This window comes from Xiphophorus couchianus, chromosome 4 (assembly GCF_001444195.1).
Source record: "Xiphophorus couchianus chromosome 4, X_couchianus-1.0, whole genome shotgun sequence".
Classification (NCBI taxonomy): domain Eukaryota; kingdom Metazoa; phylum Chordata; class Actinopteri; order Cyprinodontiformes; family Poeciliidae; genus Xiphophorus; species Xiphophorus couchianus.
In genome coordinates, this window is record NC_040231.1 from 21,163,324 (window position 1) to 21,182,536 (window position 19,213).

A 19,213-nucleotide genomic window follows, 5' to 3' on the forward strand; every position below is an offset into this window, starting at 1 on the left:
AGTTACTTCCAGTTTTTTAGTATTTCTGAGTTCCCAAGTCTCCTGTGGGTTTTGAGCCTTTTTCATATCTCACTGTCTTTTGTTTGTGAACAGTTGACTAATATTTAGTCACTGGTTACTGTTGTGTCATTGTTTCTATTTAATTCCCTCTGTCTTTGCTGTCTGGTTTTCCACCCTGCTAATTAGTTAAATTGTTTTCTTATTCCTCAGTGTAAAGTCTTCTTTGGTTTTTCAGTCAACGCTGATTCATCTGCTCATCTACTAGTATGCTATCCTGAGTTATCTTCCCTTGTTTCTGTTTTATTTTGAATTTCTTTAATTTCATGTGCTTAATTTAGTTTTATTTATTAAATATCTTTATCTTTGAGTTCACCTCAGCTTCCCTGTTCCCTGCATTTGGGTCCTCCACACAAACACCTCTATGACATGTTTGGCTTTCTTAAATCATTTTCTTGTGGATTGTTTTTTTTTTTTTTGTTCATCAATTCTAAAGATTTTTTTTTCTTTACGTTAAAAGTTAAGTGTAATACAAATACAATTATTCAGTTATCCAGTGTTAATAAAAACATAATTAAGAATCTATTAAATGTAGAGTGCCAAGATTGCATAGCACTTGTTTACATTCTCAACTTTTTAATCCTCTAACTAATTTGAATGGTTTTCTGAGGTCAATGTAAAATTCCACTCTGGTCACTTCACAAAGAGAACAGGCGGCAAATTCCCAGACTGCTGACTCTCTGCTGTCAGCAGTCTCATTTGAACTATTTTCAACAAATATATCTTCTCCATGTTATCAATTAAACACAATTTGTAACTATCTGATTTCTGTTTATCACTGCAATATTTTTACCAAATATTTCACACCAGAGGTGTCGCTTTAGTTCTGTATAGGGTTTGCAGAAAGATGACTTCAAACAAATGCTAACATTGTTTGGTATCTGATGGATGAGTAAAGAGGCAATTGTTACTTGTCATGACAAAATATGTTAGTGATTTGTTTATAGCTTGTTATGCTGGCCCCTAGTGAACAGAAATCTTCTAATGTAACCATTATCCAAGATTGCTTGGCTGATGTCATAGTTTGAGGCTATGCCAGGCTCCATCTTTGCTGCATGCCTTACGGCTAATTTGTTATTCTGGACTGCATACATAATAAGACTGACCTGACTTGACTCGGCTCTAAAAACAGTATTTTCTATCTCCTGTAACGGTGATGTGATAAAGATGCTATATGGGGAAGAGGCACTGATATATAAAAGTTACTTTCTGTCTCACCAATAAACATTATCTTTTCCATTTGTTACAGTCTGGCTGTCCTTGATAGTTTCAGAGACGAGAGTCCCTAAAATCACAGGAGACTTTTGATCAAAGACTTAGTGCAGCCTTCTGAAACATCCAAATCCTGTGGCATTGCAAAACGGTTCTCCGTGTCTGTGTCTCGTTCAGGTGAGCACCTCCGTGTCTGTCCCAAGGGTTACACCTGCTGCACATCTGAGATGGAGGACAAACTCAGCCAGCAAAGCAAGCAGGAATTTGAGGTTATGGTTGAAGACAGCAGCCACAACATGAGAACAACATTCACCTCCAGACATAAAAAGTTTGACGGTAAGTCAAGATATTCATCTATTCTGTACCTTTTTTTGCTGCAGGGTATTTGAAAATTTTCAACAAACATAATTTTATGATGCACCACTATTCTAGAAAGGCAAATAAAAAAAAAGTACAGCAATGATTAACCTGTCTTAAAATAGCCAATATAAGTATATCCACATTTCAACAGTGCAAGTGAATAAAAATAAATTTTCTCATGTTAGGCTAGGATTCCAACCCAAAGGTGTCTTTAAAAAAAGAAAACCAGAAAATTGTCACCAAGTTTAATAAAAGTTGAATCTGGAGTCAGTGAGTTGAGATGGATGCTGAGTGGAAAAAAAATGGAAGGTCACCAGCTAATAAGTGGATTTGAGTGAGTGGCTCTTACCACTCAGAGTGTATGAGTGGAATACCAGACAGTGTAGTCCGAACCAGTGTGTACTTCAATCCAGGAGATTGTGGGAGAATAAGCAGGGTGGTCAGGCAGATTAGCAGGCAGCCAGGCAGATAGATGAGGCTTAGTGTGAGGCTCCTGGTAATCACTGGACATTGCCATGCAGTGACTAGGCATACAGAGACTGCGGACCCAAAACCTACAAACAGTGGAGGAGTCATTAAATATTATAAAGATAATTGCTAAGCATCTTGAGATTATAGTGCAATATCAAAAGAGTTATGTGTTTTTGATCTGGTAAAAGATAAATAACAAAGTGGGCAATAAATACTAAACAATTATAACATTATGACCACCTACATATCATTGACTAGATACCTTTTTTAGCTCTATCACAAAGCTGTCAAATTTGTTTGTGGAGCACAATTGCTCAGTTTGATTGAGGGTTACATTTTTTTCACATTATGTTGAAAGATGCCTCTTCTATTTCTTGATCCCATTCTTGCTCAGATGTCCATTGTTCACCTGCTTTTTTCCCTTCAAGGCCATTTCTTGAAGAGATTAAAAATGTTGTAACAAACTCAGATTAGGTGAATTAAGGAAAAAGATGGCTAGAAAATATGAGAAACAAGAAAATATGGGATTTAAAGGCGGTCTTCTTACAAAAGTGTTATAAATACAAAAGTGTATTTAGTAAATACACTTTTGTGGAATGTATGATCTGTTGGCGCTTATTAATATCAGATATCGGCTGATATTAGTAATTTTTTAAATAGTATGAGTCTGATAAATAAAACTGGCCAGATATAACGACCAATATTCATTTCCATCTAGTTGCCGTTTTTTTCTGAAGCGAGAGGTGAGAGCGTTTGTCGTGTGGTATTTGTGATGCCCAGTGATTATCTTTTTGGTCACGAGACATTTTCTAGTGATGCAGTGCAGGATTGTGGGGAGTTTAACTGAAACAGAAAAGCTATGAGGGTGTCAGGGGTGTGATCAGGTTTTTCTAAGGTGCTGAAAGGTAGTGAAATATATAAAATATACATATATAATATCAGTAAGTGTTGGTTGTTTTCCATAGCAGCTGTATTAGAATCATATATTAATATTAGCCTTAATATTCCTAGTATTTTTTAATCAGTACAACATAAACTATGAATTAAAATTCCTCCCTTTATGCACATTATAAATACCCAGTTATCTGAAATTCTGAATTGTTTTACCCACACCTTTGCCCAGTTGTGTTCAGTGATGTTTAATAACATAATTTGCTGGATTTTTATCAGTAAAATAATGCTGTCTCTAAAACAAGGAATTACATAATCTTATGCAAGACATACAGTTTCAGATTCTGTCATTTTTGCACAAAAACGCAGATCATTCACTTGCAGAAGATAGCTGCTTTCAAAGCTTGGATCAAACTCTCAGTGGCTCACTGTTATAAAATCATTTCTTGTTGACTTTCTGTGTTTAAAGATTAAAACTGCCTGCTTGAACCAGGAAAAGGGAAGGCAGCAAAAAGAGAAATCAATGTTTCATTGCCCAAACAACATCAAGGATGATGTATTTGATACATGTCGCTGACGACTGTTAAATGATCCATCTGACGGGTTGGAAATACCTGGACCAGTATCCCGGGAACGACAGTGCTGTGTTTAGGCTGGTTGACAGTTATTTATTTATCTGGTTTAAATCTGCTTAAGAGATAACTAAACACAGATTTGTCAAAATAGCAATATTTCAAAAAGAAGCAACATTGAAAATAGTAATTTGTATCTTTAAAAATAAATTAAAATAATATTTTTACTATTTCAAAACATAGTTGAAACATACCAAACTAAATTACTGTAACATTTGGACAGACTTAATGCAAAATCTAGAATTGCCAAACAAGCTAAAACCAAAACAAAGGGCTTGAGACTAAATTTGCTTTTCTTGAGCTGATTGATGATTGATCAATTACCCATTGGTGGTTTAACATAACTTAAATTATGGTCTCCAAAAAGTCCAGCTATCTGTGAATCTTTTCCCACTCAATTCATGCATGTTTGCGAGCGATCTAGTGTCTTTCTGGAGTGCTTAATGGGGCAAGAGGTAGACTGCTCACCAGGTCAACACAACACAGAGACAAAGAGGACATATAACCATGCAGACACAAATGTCCAGTTGCATAAATTCATGTTCTTTTGTTTACCTATATTGTATTGCAGTATGCCTGAAAGCCACATTCACCACAAAAAACATTCATGACATGATTGCCGTTGGTGTTACATCACACTGCCTGAACCTTCCTACAGCTATGAGTTTTAGGGCAAGAACATTTTGTTCACGATTTTAGTAACTGTACATGTACTTCATTCTAACGGTTCCTATGTTATAACTGCAATAACTTAAAGTATTGTCAGTACAAAGATGTTATCCTTGAAAGTAGAGAAAGCTAGCTTTACTTGTGTATAAGCTTAACTGATACTGATTTCTTATACAAAGTTTCCTTGATTGTTTAAACCTTTTTTAAATAGTTTGACATATGTAGTATATGTCAAAAATAATAGAACATTTTGGAAGTTAAAACTTCAGAACAATATTGATATTGTTTATCAACATATTTAAGGCATATGTAATCTATTATGCAAAAAAAAAATCATCTTCCATATATGATCAAGTTATTACTTCTCTTAATATCACATGCTTTCTTATTGCGTTAAGCTTATCCACCTCATGGGGTTTGAATCATCACTTATACATTTTACATGCCCCCATTTCTGTCCAAAGTTATTTATAGTCCCCTATTATGAAAACCTTAACTTACTTTTTGATTACTGGCTGCTTCCCCTGAAGGCCTGTGGGTTCTGATGCATTATTGAGCAATCTTGAAGCCATAAATGACTGTTGCACACTAGAATTAAGGCTTGGATATGAGCATCCAATCATCTGGCTCTGTTACCCCATCTTTCAGCATGCCTTATGCTCAACCAAGGACCCTCAAGAGTTCTATCATATGAACACCACATATAGCGCAGGGAGAAAAAAATATATAACTAACTTTGCAGAAGTGCACTTCCGAAGTCAGTTGACTGATATTTTTGGCTTAGCCTCAACAAACTCCTGATTTTAGTCTCTTAAAATATGTCTGTTTGCTGATGTGTCTCAGAGAATGACCTAAATTAAATTAGATTTAAAAAAATATGCTTAATATTTTGTGTTGGCTTGGGTGTGTGTGGGGGGGGGGTGCACAAAGCTGTGTACTCCTGCATAAAAATAAACATAATTCTTAAAAGGTTTGGAAAATCAGCTCTAATGATAAACCTTCATGTCTGTGGTTTTATTGATCAATAGGCATTGAAAAAGCAGCAAACACTATGAATTAACATGAATAAGAAAGAGGCTTCCTTCCTTTCCTGAAAACGTCTGTTTTGGAGGTACAAGGCTTTTGTCTGACAGCGACTAAATACCCCATAAAAGAGAAATAATTGTAGCGCACAAGCCTTTATAAATAATAATAAAAAATGCCTCAATGCTCATTTAGGTAATAATTGTCAACCTCAGTCTTTAGATCACAAATGTACAGGTGTACTGCAATAAAAGTAAAAATGCTTTATACCAATACCAATTGTGTCTAGTGTTAGTAACCAGGACAGCTCTTAGTCTCTTTTTTTGTTTGTTTTTTTTTAACTAGGGGCATCAACACACTGGATCTAGCATACTTAAATATGAAGAAGGCATTTAAGGCAATCTCCTGCTGCTGTCTTCACTTCTTAGACAACTTTTCTGTGATGCTTATTCATGCATACAGGCCCCTGCTTATCGGAGCAAAAAAAAAAAAAAAAAGAAAGGCTACTGGCACAGTAGCCAGCTGAGAGCTTAGATTGAAGCAGCTATGTCAACATTACAGGACTACTGAAAGCGCACTGATTTGGATATGGCCAAGGTAGCAACATGAATTAGGATGACTGCATATTTTCTGTGGCAGCATGCGTCCTGAAGTGCATGGAGTACGTCTGTCATCTCAGAGAAAGTCTCGGATAAAAAGCAGCTGCATGCTGTGCTGAAAGCAAAGGATGTTCCTTTTAGGTCTGAGAAGATGACTCAGAACATGTACAGAGCTGACATGAAACATGCCACCACAGTGGCAAAACAGTGTTTTTACATTTTATGCTGCACAAAGAAAGACCACCTCTTGTTCCCATATTTTGGAAATGCATCTTACAGAATTTACAGAAAAGAGATTCTTTGCTAGCTGGCATCTCTGATTGGGGTATCAAGCATAGTTTATGAGTGTTGCACTTAAGAACAGTTGGGCTCAACTTTCTCCTAATCAGGACATTTCACAAAAAACATTTCTGGATCAGAGCTCTCCAAATCATCAGGGAACCCACTTATTTTAACCATGGGAATTTCTTCTTGCTTCTCTATGGTAAGATGCTTCACAGCATCCAGATCAAAGCAAGCAGATTTTGCGACAATCGTTTGCTTCTCCGTCTTGAACCCAAAACCTCGTCCTCAGGAATTAATTTACCAGTGTGTATTTCTTGGTCTCCCATTTTTGGTGACACTGCTTTGGAGAAGTTTAGTTGTGCAATATAAACGAGCATAAATAGCTATTCAGTGTTGCAAGAAGTTTGCATCTTTTGTGACACTGAAAACAAAAATATAAACCAATCTTGCTTGTTTAAAAATCATGTGAGGTCTCAGTGTAGCATCAACAATCCAACACTTTCAAGTACTACTTCAACGATTGATTTATTCGCTTGCTAGGGGAAGCAGAGTCTTCTCAAAACCAAGAAAGGATTTCATAATACACTTGTCCATGAATTCCTCTCATCACAGTGTACTGATAATGATTCTTTAGAAAGTAATTTCTAATTCAGAAGAAAAACATTTTAACCTAAGAAATAAATATTGCTTACCCTATAACTAATAGATGTTGATACTCTGCTTCTACTCATTATGACACCAGCAGAAATGTAATTACTGTCTCATTGACATTACCACCTTCTTTAAGTGGACTTGTTATCTGCTTACAGTTGAAAGTAGATATTTCCTAATATCTACTTTCCTTCTTTTACAGTTTGTTAAGAAAGTGATCATGTTTTTTATTACTTTTTTAAAGTCAGATATTTTCATACATTTCCTCAGTATGTACAGTGTTGTCTTTCAGTTAAGTTGTATGACTTGGGTAAAACATTTGAGTATTTTTCTATAAGCTTCTCACAATAATTAGCTGGGCTCTATTCTTCCTGAAAGAAGTGCTCTAAGTCTGGTTTGTAGGCTACTAGGACCGCACATATTTCTTCAGCTCTACCTGCACATTTTATACAGTGTTGATGTTAAATATTAGATTAACATTGATTTTTTTTGTTCTTTAGTCACTTTGTAACTTGTTTGGTGGTATGATTGTCCATTTGTCCAATAGGAAGAAGCTTTGATATCTTAGTTGAGGCCATAGGAAGTTGCCTCAATATTTCTACATGATCCTCTTTGCTCTTTATGCCATCTAAAATATTTTGTGCAGCGGCCAGTCACTTCGAAACCAATACACCCACAACAAAATGCTGCCACCTTTGTGCTTCATAGTTCAGATGGTGTTGTGAGGTTTGCAACCTCCCTCCATTTCTTCAGAATCCAATGATGAGGATATTGGATCACCTGGCATATCTTCAATAACTAATAACTTTTCCTGCCTGACAGCTCATGTTGGTACTGCATTTATTTTACTGTGGATAAGGACTTTCTCCTACAAGCTTCATCTTTGCTATTTTGCTCCGAAACACAATCGTGTTTGGAACACAGAGCCTCTGTAATGGCTGGATTTTCCCAGTGGTTTTTACATTTGTGTTTTGTTCAAACAGATAAACTTGACACCTTCAGGCATGGAAGTCCACGATTTTCCTCCTGATATCAAATATGAAGTAGTGTGTTTGAGGTGTTCCTTCAGGTATATAGTATTAGAAGCTCACAAAGTCATCGATTTTGGCATTCAGTCTATTGAAATAACTTTGGTAATCCTAAGTGTATTAAAACAGGTTTAGTTGGATTTAATGTTCAATGAAAAAAAAGAAAATGTTCATTTTGATAAACTATGAGCAAACATCTGGATTCAACTGTGTGAGTTGTCATTGCCTTGAGAATCATAAATATTCTCAGTAAAGTCAGAACTTAGAACATGGCCAATAGAAGAAGGTAATAATGGTGCTATTCCAAAACAACTAAACTTTTACATTTTTATAGAAGTTTGAAAACGCTCCAATTTTTCAAATAGTTGACCTCTGAATGTCCTGAACACTTTCTCGAGAAATGGTCCGCTATGTGGCTCAGGAATGTGTTCCACCAGTGATCACCAGTGGGAAATTTAATGCCTCCATACTAATGCCAAAAATAACAAGACAGTGAAAATGTTAGATTGCAAAATCAAGGCAACATGCCTGTTTTTGAGGAATGATTACAATGAGGAGGAAATATTTTTTGGACAAAATGAACTAAAACTGCAAGTCTATAAACTGATCTTTGCAGGAAAAAGACAGACACTATGCACACATTTGCTCAAAAAAATCTCGATAATGTAAATAGTAGACCTATGCAAAAGTTATGAGACGTGAAAATATGATGTATGCTGTAGTATTTGCTCGTACTATTAATTTTCTTTTCAATTTTCTGGTAAATTGTTCACTTATGGTCTGCATAAAGTAGAAATGTAATGCTTTGGTCTGAATTCCTCTTTATTGTAGCTCCACAGACCCCTTGTTTGCCCTTGTTCTGAGGCTTGTTTTAGAGAAACTGGTTTGCTGCCTTTTTTAAAAATGTGAATAAGACATGTCATACCTGCCCTCTTCCAGATTGCACAGCGTTTCACTCCACCTTGCTTGGACATTTTTATAGTTTGATAGCAGCAATGTAGATATCTACTGGCAGAGAAACATTTTATTCCCAAGTTTATTAAAGATGTTAACAACAGAAGACTTGTCCATCCAAACTTATATGTCGGAGCCAGTTTGACGCAGAGCAGGAGAATGAGGAAAACAAACTTGCAGAACGACACATTCAAATGAATGCATTGCAATAATGTTATTACTGTATTTAGACCCTCTTCATCCATACCAATTACATTTCCCTCTGATTTTCTTTAAGTTCAGTTCTGTCTTATCATATAGACTTACTTGTTAGTGTTGTCTTTTCAAATTTGCAGGCTTTCTGTTATTATAACTTTATTTTTGTTATGCTAATACATTTTTCAATCAGTTATTTTCAGCACTGCAAAGCATTTGTTCAACTTTGGTTATTTTTTTAGAAATGTAACAGAAATAAACTGCCAATTGGCTTAACATTAAAAATGGATTTTTTTAAAGATACCCAGTTAAATCAATTGAATTGTTATGAACAAAGCTATTTTTATATTTCCAAGTTGACAAGATGTTAAAATATCCTTACGTAAATTGTAGGTAAAGAGTGAAAGATACAAATTTGAATTGCGCTAAAATCTCTGCTAAGAGAGTTTAACAAGATGAGTAATGCTTCAGTATTTAAGCCACCAAATGTTAAACATATTTGAAAATATATTTTAATGTTAATGTTGCTAATGTACATATTTGCAATTTCCTATACGCCACTTTTTGGTTGTACCCTCTTTGTGGGTACAAACTGATTCACAGAATTTAAAAGTGTGGAATTTAAAATGTCAAAACTTTACATTTTATCCAATTGGTGTCTGGAAACTATTGATTGACAGCTGAAAGTTTAATGTGTTAAAAAAAAAGGATATAAGTTTGAAGCATCTGTATCTCTTCTATCACATTTGCATTTGTTTGCTCTTCTTGAATGGTGGATGCTCATTAAGTCCAGTTTGGTCAGCAAGTTTTCCTTTTTCTCTCTAGACTTCAGCTAGAGATTAGTGCGCATGGTTGGGTGACTAAAGTCTGAGTTGAACAGCTGTCTTGGTTGACAGAGTTCTTTGATCATGTCTCTATGGAGCTCAACACTGAGAGCTGCAGTGTCCCCCATTCCCTTCAACAATCACTTATTCACACCAGATCCAAACCAAGACCAACTCAAAACACAACACCCCATTCTCTCTAATCTGTCTTTCTTGCTGTTCTAAAGCTCCTATTCAACTACATGAGCCTGGAAACATTGTAGAAAAAAGAATAACGCTCACTTCTCCAGTTGGTCTGTACAATGTTTTGTGTTCCGTTTAACATGAAAACAAATGTTTCAGGACTCTAAGTGGATCTAAAAGTTTTTTTTCTACAGACAGAGCCAGAATTATGACATGTTTTTTGATTAAAGTCAACTGTGCTAAGTATCACGTGTGCATATATTAAGAATAAAATGGAACCTAAAATAATTCACTTTTCATAATCAACACATTGGACCTCTGCATGATACTGTGGCCTCTTTAAAGAAGTGGAGAAACAAAGCTTTGATGAGAAAACAGAGAGCGATGAGTCACAGTCAGCACTGCACTTCAGAATCAACCTCATTATACTTGAGACAGAAAGACGGAGAACAGGAGACCAGAGTGTTGATACTTATTTCAAATGGTGAATACTTTTCGACCACCTTTCTTTAATTTCTTTCCCACTTTAGTAGTTTTTCAGCCATTTTTCTCTGGAACATTTCATTGTCACTGTACTTAATATTTCTATGGTCTGTTTAAGTCTAAGATTAAGTCTATTTGTTTCTGAGTAAACTACAACAGCAAATCATTCAAACATAAGCTAATATTTTTAATGCATTTTAGTTGCAATGCAGTACAGCACATCTGTGTCAGCTTTAAATGAGGAAACGAAACATTAAATATTATAGCAACAGTAATTAAGTTTTTAAATCAAATTCACCTTTTGATGAAAGCCTGTAAGATAAACAAGATTATTGCTGGGATGACAAAATGTTTTGACATATTTACCACTTTCCCGTGAAGATGAAAGTCTGGCTTAAATACACTGATAGTTTTTCATTCTGACTCATATGCCACACTTTTAAGGTTTTGTCAAAGCAAAACAGCTTTTAAGTTGCTTTCATTTAATATTGAATGATGGGAAGAGTAGTTTTTCATGAGATCCATCACATTCATGGTAACAGATATTTCTGGCTAATAAAGAACAAACACAACAAAAAAGATATTCTGACTTTTAAAAACATGTACTCAATACTCTGACAGGCCAGTCCTGTTTTTGTACTTGATACAAAATCTCTTCTAATCTGACAACTTCCCCAGGCATCACAAAGTTTTAATTCTTTATATTTATTATTCATGTTTAATGTTCATTGAAGTACTTACCAAGTGGAATTTTGAAGATGCCCACAATTCATAGCTGATGTCAAATGGTTACTTCAAAAGATGATCTCCAAGGTCCTCATTACAGTATATTCACTGCTCTTCAGCACTGAACTTACATACAGAAACCATCACCAGTGGTTTTTTACATTACATTCATTGTGATCCAAAAGAAAAGTGAATAACTGTTCCACCTACAACTTTAGGAGTTCATCATTAATATCCCAAAATGGACAAATTACATCTGTTTTCTGTGTGTGAGAGTGATAGATGGAACGCATTTAATTACTCCACCGAAGCGCCACTGTTGCAGACTGAGCCTGTGCTTTTGTGGACTGATCTGTAATTCCCATTATCTTTTGTGCATAATATAATAGCGGCATTATTAATTTATAGTATGAATACATTGAATAAGGAGGTTGCATTTGATGCACAGAGCAAGTTGTGATGAGTTTTAGCCCCATTTAGAGAGTGCACTTTGGAAGTTTGCCTCCTGTGGCCAGCTGGGTTCTAAATTAGAAATCCAGTGAGTGTACTTGCTAAATTGGGATGGGGCAATTAAAACAAGTTTCAAAACATTTGGTTTGTATAGGATTTATTCAAGAGTTCTTGTTTAGTAGTATTGTATTTTTTAGAGTAACGCTTCCAAGTGTTTCTCTTATCCTGCCAAGCATTTTTTTTTGTTGTCAGGATAATTTATTTGTTGAATATTGAAGTAACTGGAAAGCTTTTGGAACAGTATTCTTTTAAAAACCAATCATTGCATAACCATCAAATCAGATTTTGTTCTGAACAATATTCAAATCAACCAGTAAACTCAACTGCCCAAGAACCTTGTTTTTTACTTACAATTTATTAATTTTCATATTTACTAAAATGCATTTGATACTTAATAGAAAAGACTTTGACTTTTCCCGTATGGAAAAATTAGTGTGAATTGCTCAAGTGTGGTTTTCACACAAATGCTGTGAAGGTTTTAGAGGGCCTCTTCTATGCAGTCTGATTTTTTTTTAAACCAATTGATTATTTCCTTGGCTGTCCGTTTGGGATGGAAAACATGTCTTGCTGGATGAAAAATCCAGCATTGTTTCATGTTCAGATTCTTGTCAAGAACATCTGAGTACATTTTCCCATGTATCCTTTTTTTAATTATATAAAAATGTCAGTGCCGTATGCTCCAAACAGCCAACACTGTAATGTACTTGCCTCAAAGCTTCCATGTTGGTAGTGTTTCAGAGGTGATGAAATTTGACATTATTCTTCAAAACATAGTGTGCAATGTGAGTGGATTATTTATTGTTTTCCAGACAATTGCTCTCCCTACTTAGTCCAGATCTTTCTAAAGATAACTTTCTAAGTTACTAATATCTGGTGTGAATGTAAAGATAACCCAATTAGAAATATATTAAATGAGAAAATTATGTTTTCAATAGTTCTTTTCTTTATATAAGGACATTCAGAACAAAATAATGCAGATGATGTTTTATTATTGTGTTTAAAACAAGATACATTTTTCTCTTAGCTATGCACTGTAAAAATATCCTAGACCTTTGATATGCATAAAATCGTTAAAAGAGAAGAATATGAAAAAATGCAGAGACTGTGGCCATGACATTTTGGCTTGCACCAGTATACTTCCAAGCAGAGGACATATTATAGAGGACGTGGCACAGATGTACGACACACAAAGGACACTGCAGGACTTGGTAACCTTCTGACGGTACAAGACCTTCATTACACAAGAGATGACACTAAATTACACAGAGGCCAGGGCGCTGATGAGGACAGGGCACTGACACCATTGATTTAACCCCTACAGATGAAACCTCTTTGACAGTTGCATGTCCATCACTAATGAAATCCAAAACCATGTGGACACACAGTTCCTGGAAGAGTTCATAAATAAATAACCTCTGTTTTGGTGTCCCTGTGTTATGCTAAGTGAATGTCGGGAAGACTGCAATTCTCTGAGGGCTCGCGAAAGGGGTCTCGCCAACAGTGCTCAGAGAGTTGGTGGCAGGCTCCATCATCTGGCACAGGCTGCAGCCTGGTGTCACTTCTGTACTTCAGGATGGATGGCTCTGCATGGCCTGAATGCTGTTAACTCTGTCCCACTGGTGAGCCTCAAGGAGAGGCTGTGAGAACCGTGTCCCTCCACAAGCTGCTGTAGCAAAAATGAGTAGGAAATCCACTGGCATGGTGCAGTATGATTCTTCTTTTTCATGTATTTATTGAATTTAAACTTTGTGTCAGATATTGAAACACACACTTTGAAAACTCAGTTACAAAAAATCCCATCCTCTGGATATTGAGTTTGCTCGGCCTACAGCTGAGATCACACAGTCGGTGGAGACAGATGAAAAATATTGTCCCCTTCTGCAAAGGTGCTGATATGCTTCCCTCGTACATTGGCAACGTTTCTTCTCCTTTTGGTTTCCATGCATCATTTAAAAATGACTGAAGATGGTGACCGTGAGGTTGACATAATTTTAGTTTAGCATACACTTGAGATATGACACTGAGTAATTGGCATGTCAAGCCTTTCGAACAAATGCGGGAAGGGTAAGTTCCCTTTTGGAGAGCAGAAAGGAAAGCAGCGATGGTCTTGCATTGCTGATTAAACTTTTCAAATCTTCTTGTTAAACATTTTACTGAAATGTACTTTTGATTGTAAGCATGACTCTTTTTGACATTTCCTCATGATTCATGTTCATGCCATCTAGTGTGCCTAAAACATAAATTCAAGACAGCAGCTTTAAGTTTTTGTAAAAACTGGCATGAAATGCTTTTAAATATTTAAAAATATATATTTAAGCTATTTATCCGCAATATTCATTTCACTAATTATATAAATATATATATTTTTTCAAAGGAAATTAATGTAAATAGGCCTACACCCATTAATTTCACATTTCTCTATAAAGCAGACAGGAAATACTTTTTCTGGAAAACCAAAATAATATTTGTAAAGACATTAGCATAAGTAAGATAACTTAATTTTGTTTTGAAATGACCCCAATTCAAATTGATTTGTTAGAGGTCGCTTTGATAGACATTAATGTAGTCATCTTTATAATACAATTAATAGATTGCTATCAGATTAACGTTTACCAGGAGATTAAGCACATTCATGTCAGAGCTGTTTGAGGTTTGTTTACTGTAAATACAAACATGAATGCTGCCATTTACTCCTTTTATTAGTGTGTACTACTGAAAACTCATATAGTGAAACCGTTGTAACCATGACAACCTGTTAATTTGTATAAGGGACCTCAAAGGGGACAACATTAATAATTTTCTAAAGTAATTACATTTAGGGAGATATTTTCATCCATGAAATAATAGTTGTCCTAAACTTTGAGTCCAAGTTGAGTCTGCAGTCTTTAGAAAGCAAGTCTGTAGTTGGCATGTTTTTATTAAGTGAACCAGGAGTAATGTGGGAATGATAAAAATGCTTAAGACATTATTTATACCTTCTTTTTTTTCAAAATTAGCAGACAGATTACTTGTCCACAACCAAAATGTGCCAAGTTTTTATTGTAGTAACCAGTGAGCAAAGAGGAAAACACAGAGAGTAGTTATGTGCTAAAAAGTGTATTTTTTCTCAGTCCTCTCAAATATTTGTGGGATTGCTCGTCTAGTTGCCTCATTAAATTTCATTCTTGAACATTCATCAAGCATGAACATCATGCTTGTAGGTGTGCACTCCATTATGTCATACATAAAAATGTCCAAGACCACATATTGTGAGTGAAATATTATCATACAGCTGGAACTTGCTTGAATGAACTATGATTGACCAGAGCCATGTAGCGACCAGCAGTTGCTGTGCCCTTAGTCTTCCTTGGACAAAAGTGTCATTTTGGAAATCATAGTGACAAGGGCAGAAGTAGTGACAAGGGCAGAAATGAACAATGCACTTTTTATCCTTCTGAGAACCTCTCTGTTCTCTGTTAGGTGCGGAAACGCTCCACAGGATGGATTAGTCTGACAAAGCTCTGCATGGAAGCTTTCACGCAGAGAGGCACTCCAACAGCCAGGTTGAGACAAAGCTGCTTATCCACAGGGTCATAGTAATGTAATGGTGTGTGCAGCCAATTTGCTTCTTGCTATTCAGAGGCTGTGAGTATCATCCAAGAGAGGAAATCACTTAGAATTCCTATGCCTTGCTAATTGACTTTTTCAGTACTATCCAAAGCTGAACTCTGTGTCAGATCATGGAAGAGGCCCTGAGCAAAGGCAGATTTATCTTTAAAATGGAATTAATAAAACTCACATAAATGCAGGTAATCTACCACCTGATTAAAAATATGTGTGAAAGAAATAATTCTGTTAAACAGATCCTTCCTAAGAAATCTGTACTTGAAACTAAAATGTTGAAAAGCAAAGGGTGAGATAAAATCCTCCCCTTAAGCACTCGATGTCTCCTTCCAATTGGGCATGTCCACATTTCATGGGCAGCATCCAGATGAGATTCTCACCAGATTTTCATCTCCTCTCAACTAACTCATATTGAAGCAGAGAAGCCACAACAACTCTCTAAGCTCCTTCAGAACTGCTAAGTTTTATCCAGGGGTGAAATAGGAGTACAAACAGTGCTTAACCTTTTCTAAGACTGGCCCACTATGTGGATGCAAACAAACAGCTACTAACAGTGATGTCATCACAATACAGCATATGCAGCATGACTACCACTCTCTGTCCTGCACTGACAGGACAGAGAGTGTTGAGGCTTCCGTGATGGAGAAGAAACAGAGCTAGGCGCTCAACTAGATTATTAAACTTGTTAGTATCTATTAGGATTGTGCTCAAGTATGAAGTTTCAACCGTCTGTGGACAGTGTGTGCGGCTCACAGAGTGCGCACAGTACACCCAAGTATGTGTGGGGGCCTTTAGGGTGAAAAGCTCTGTCATTTGGCTGAGAACAAAGTAGAGCCATTGCTTCTCTGCATCAAAAGGAGTCTGTTCATATGGTTTAGGGATTTGATCGGGATGCCTCTTGGACATCTTCGCCCCTCTGGGGGACCCAGCACTTGTTATGTCCCGTCTTACCTGGGAATGCCTTGGGAAACCCCTGGAATAAACTGAGGGAAGGAGAGTTTAGGTGGACCTCCTGGATCTGAGACTCCCACTCCCCAATCTGGGGTTAACAGAAGACAATGAACAACGCTAAGACAGAAAAACATTATTCAATCAGATTTTGTTTTTGTTTTCTCAACTTGAATCCCCCAGTATTTAATCCCCTGGTGTTCTTAAAGCTATTTAACATGCCTACCTTTTTTATTTCTCAGCCTCATATATTGTCATAATTTTGTGTCCCAGTGTGGAAACAAAGAGGTCCTACGAACTAGATGCCACGTGGTGCAGAGTTTTTATTCTGCTTGATCTTAAAATTATCTCTAACTTTTAACAATAAGACCAACATGGCATAGCCACCTGACGGACATGTTTCTGTCGATTCTTGGATGGCTGTGGATACAGAAATGGCCACGCAGAGGTTTTGATTGGAGTTGTTGACATTTTCTTCATATACTAGTGTAGCCTTAACCTTTTTTTTTGTTGTAACAGTAGTGTTTTTCAATAGGCTCATGGCAGGAGTAGATCTTTATTTCATCTTTAAGTGGAAGCTACTTAGCTGTAGACTGTTCATGGTCAGTTGTGTGAATGGTAAAATTTTCACCGTTTGATATACTGGTGTCAGCAACTGCAATCATTTAGGGAAGATGCATATTATCAAAGATACTCCATTCACTTCTAGTATCTCTTGATACTTGATTAAATTAATCTTTTGATTCACACACTGCAGGGGTCCAGAACCACAAAGAGCAAACAATGCTTAGCATTATTGAGTCACTACCATACTTCATCATAGGCATTATGTTCTTTTAGTGTAAGTGTTATTCTTCCTCCTCCAAACATAATGCTGAACAATTGGCCATACAAGTTCCCACTTTGATTCATTACTTCACAGAACAGCATATTAAAATCACCCTGACTTATTTATATGGTTTTTAGAAAATTGCAACACAATTTTCCTGTGCTTTTGGTTCGTGGTGGTGTACAACTCGGGAATACGATACGTAGCCTGTAAATGTTTAGCATGTGACTTACTGACTTTTTAGTGCCTGCTGTTACAAAGTGTTTTTCATTTAGTTGAGAGTTTTTTGCTACCTGCCTTTTCAGGAATCTGACAGCAGGTTTTGATAGTTTACTTTTTCTGCCACTTTCAGGCAACATACCCGCAGCCCCCTTAAGATTTCTACTAGAGAAACAAGATATTCATGTACTCCACTCATAAACTGGACCACACTGATATTATGCATAGTCATTTTTACTTTTTTCATCTACCTATTGCATTTTTCTATATCCATTTAAAGGATTTTATATGACAGATAAGAGATTCTGCACATCATCAACCAAGAGCTGAGGAACTCCCCTTATTAATATTAAACATTGATCTTAAATTTCTCCTGGCATCATGTTTCTGCCCCTCAGCATTTATTTCAAAACCTAAATATGCACACTGTGTCTCATTAAACTTGAAGTACGACCTTGTGCTACAAAACATCATCCATTTTAAGCAGCAAAACCCATGTGTGAAAGAATACTCTGACTTTTTTTTTTATTCCTGACACTCTTCAAGCCTCATTAACTACGAAAACAAGCCAACTAGCTGCTGGGAATGTTTTGTAGCATTTGCTTAAGCCAAGTTAAAGCTCTGTAACATGTTGAAGTGATACAAAGTCACTGCTGGAGCGAACAGACAATCACAGAGGCAGAGAATCAAATAAAAGTTTCATATTTTATTTGCTGCCTCAAAGTAGTAACAGTTCATGTCTGTTTAGCCATTCATGTTTATTCTGTTTGGTTGATGCCAATTAGTATTAGTAGCCAATTTACCTATCACTAAAAAAAAAATAGAGTGCAGGTGATCACAAAACAACACATTATTGATAACACCTTTTCAAGATGGAATGATCATCGCAATTGTAAGCTACACATTTTTTACACATTGTATCCAGGGTGCAGAAAATAGCTGAAGTTGATATATTTCTTACAAGTTCTCTCAGGTAAATTATATGCTCATATTTGTGACCAATGTAAAAAGAAAGACAATGCAATACTAGTTTTTATAGAAGTGTTTGCATTTCTTAACAAAACCAAGCATTGTGTTGCTCCATATGTTCCTCTCTAAACTTCTTAGATCAATAATTACAAACCCAAAGTCTACTTTTTTCTTCATCTCAATTGTTGTATTGATGCATTTTTGATACATTAGTCTTTATTATCTCAGAGGCCCTGTGCAGAGATTGGTTAGGAGATATAAAAAGTGTGTTCTACGTTGAAGGGAATGAGAAATGCGTCTGCATGGATGAGATGTAATGCACAAGAAAAATGAAACTCACCAAAGGTTAAACAGGCCAGAGAAATGTCATCAAAATGCCACTTAAACATGATTTGGCCTTTTGGAGTCTTTCATCACATCAAACTTTGTGCCAGCGGTCTGCTTTGAATATGACTCAAAATTCAGCTTGGTCCTCTGAAAAGGTCGATCAAGATCTCCTTTTAAAACAGACCTGAACTTAAATATAAATCTGAAGAAAGTTCAAGTATAAAAAAAAATCATTTGAAACATGCATTTTACAATGAAACTTTTAAACATTAAATCATTTTTGTGTAATTTGAATGCAATTGTGCTAATTGCAGAATGAATTACTTCAGATTTACAAATTTCTGTGTTTGTGTGATGCAATTACTCAGGTTTTATTAACATACAAAATTATATAGATCATTAAAGTGACTTGAGGAAGCTGGGATGTTGCAGCTAGGCAACTGACTGAGAACATCTCATATGACTGCTTAATTAAATGTTCATGGTTAAGATTATGTTGCCCACTCTTAGTCACCAACTGGGTTCCTTCATTTCTGCATTTAATTTCTCACTTTGCTCAGTGCTG

At 36.0% G+C, this 19,213-nt stretch overlaps 1 protein-coding gene across 2 annotated transcripts in view; it reads left to right on the plus strand.

Annotated features, from left to right (window-relative positions):
- Positions 1-19,213, plus strand: part of LOC114143403 (glypican-6-like) — a 150,773-nt gene that overhangs the window by 28,036 nt on the left and 103,524 nt on the right. For both annotated transcript variants that reach the window (XM_028015391.1, XM_028015390.1), the window contains exon 2: positions 1,447-1,605. In XM_028015391.1, coding sequence (XP_027871192.1) covers positions 1,447-1,605 — 159 coding nt within the window. The remainder of the gene's footprint in view (positions 1-1,446; positions 1,606-19,213) is intronic.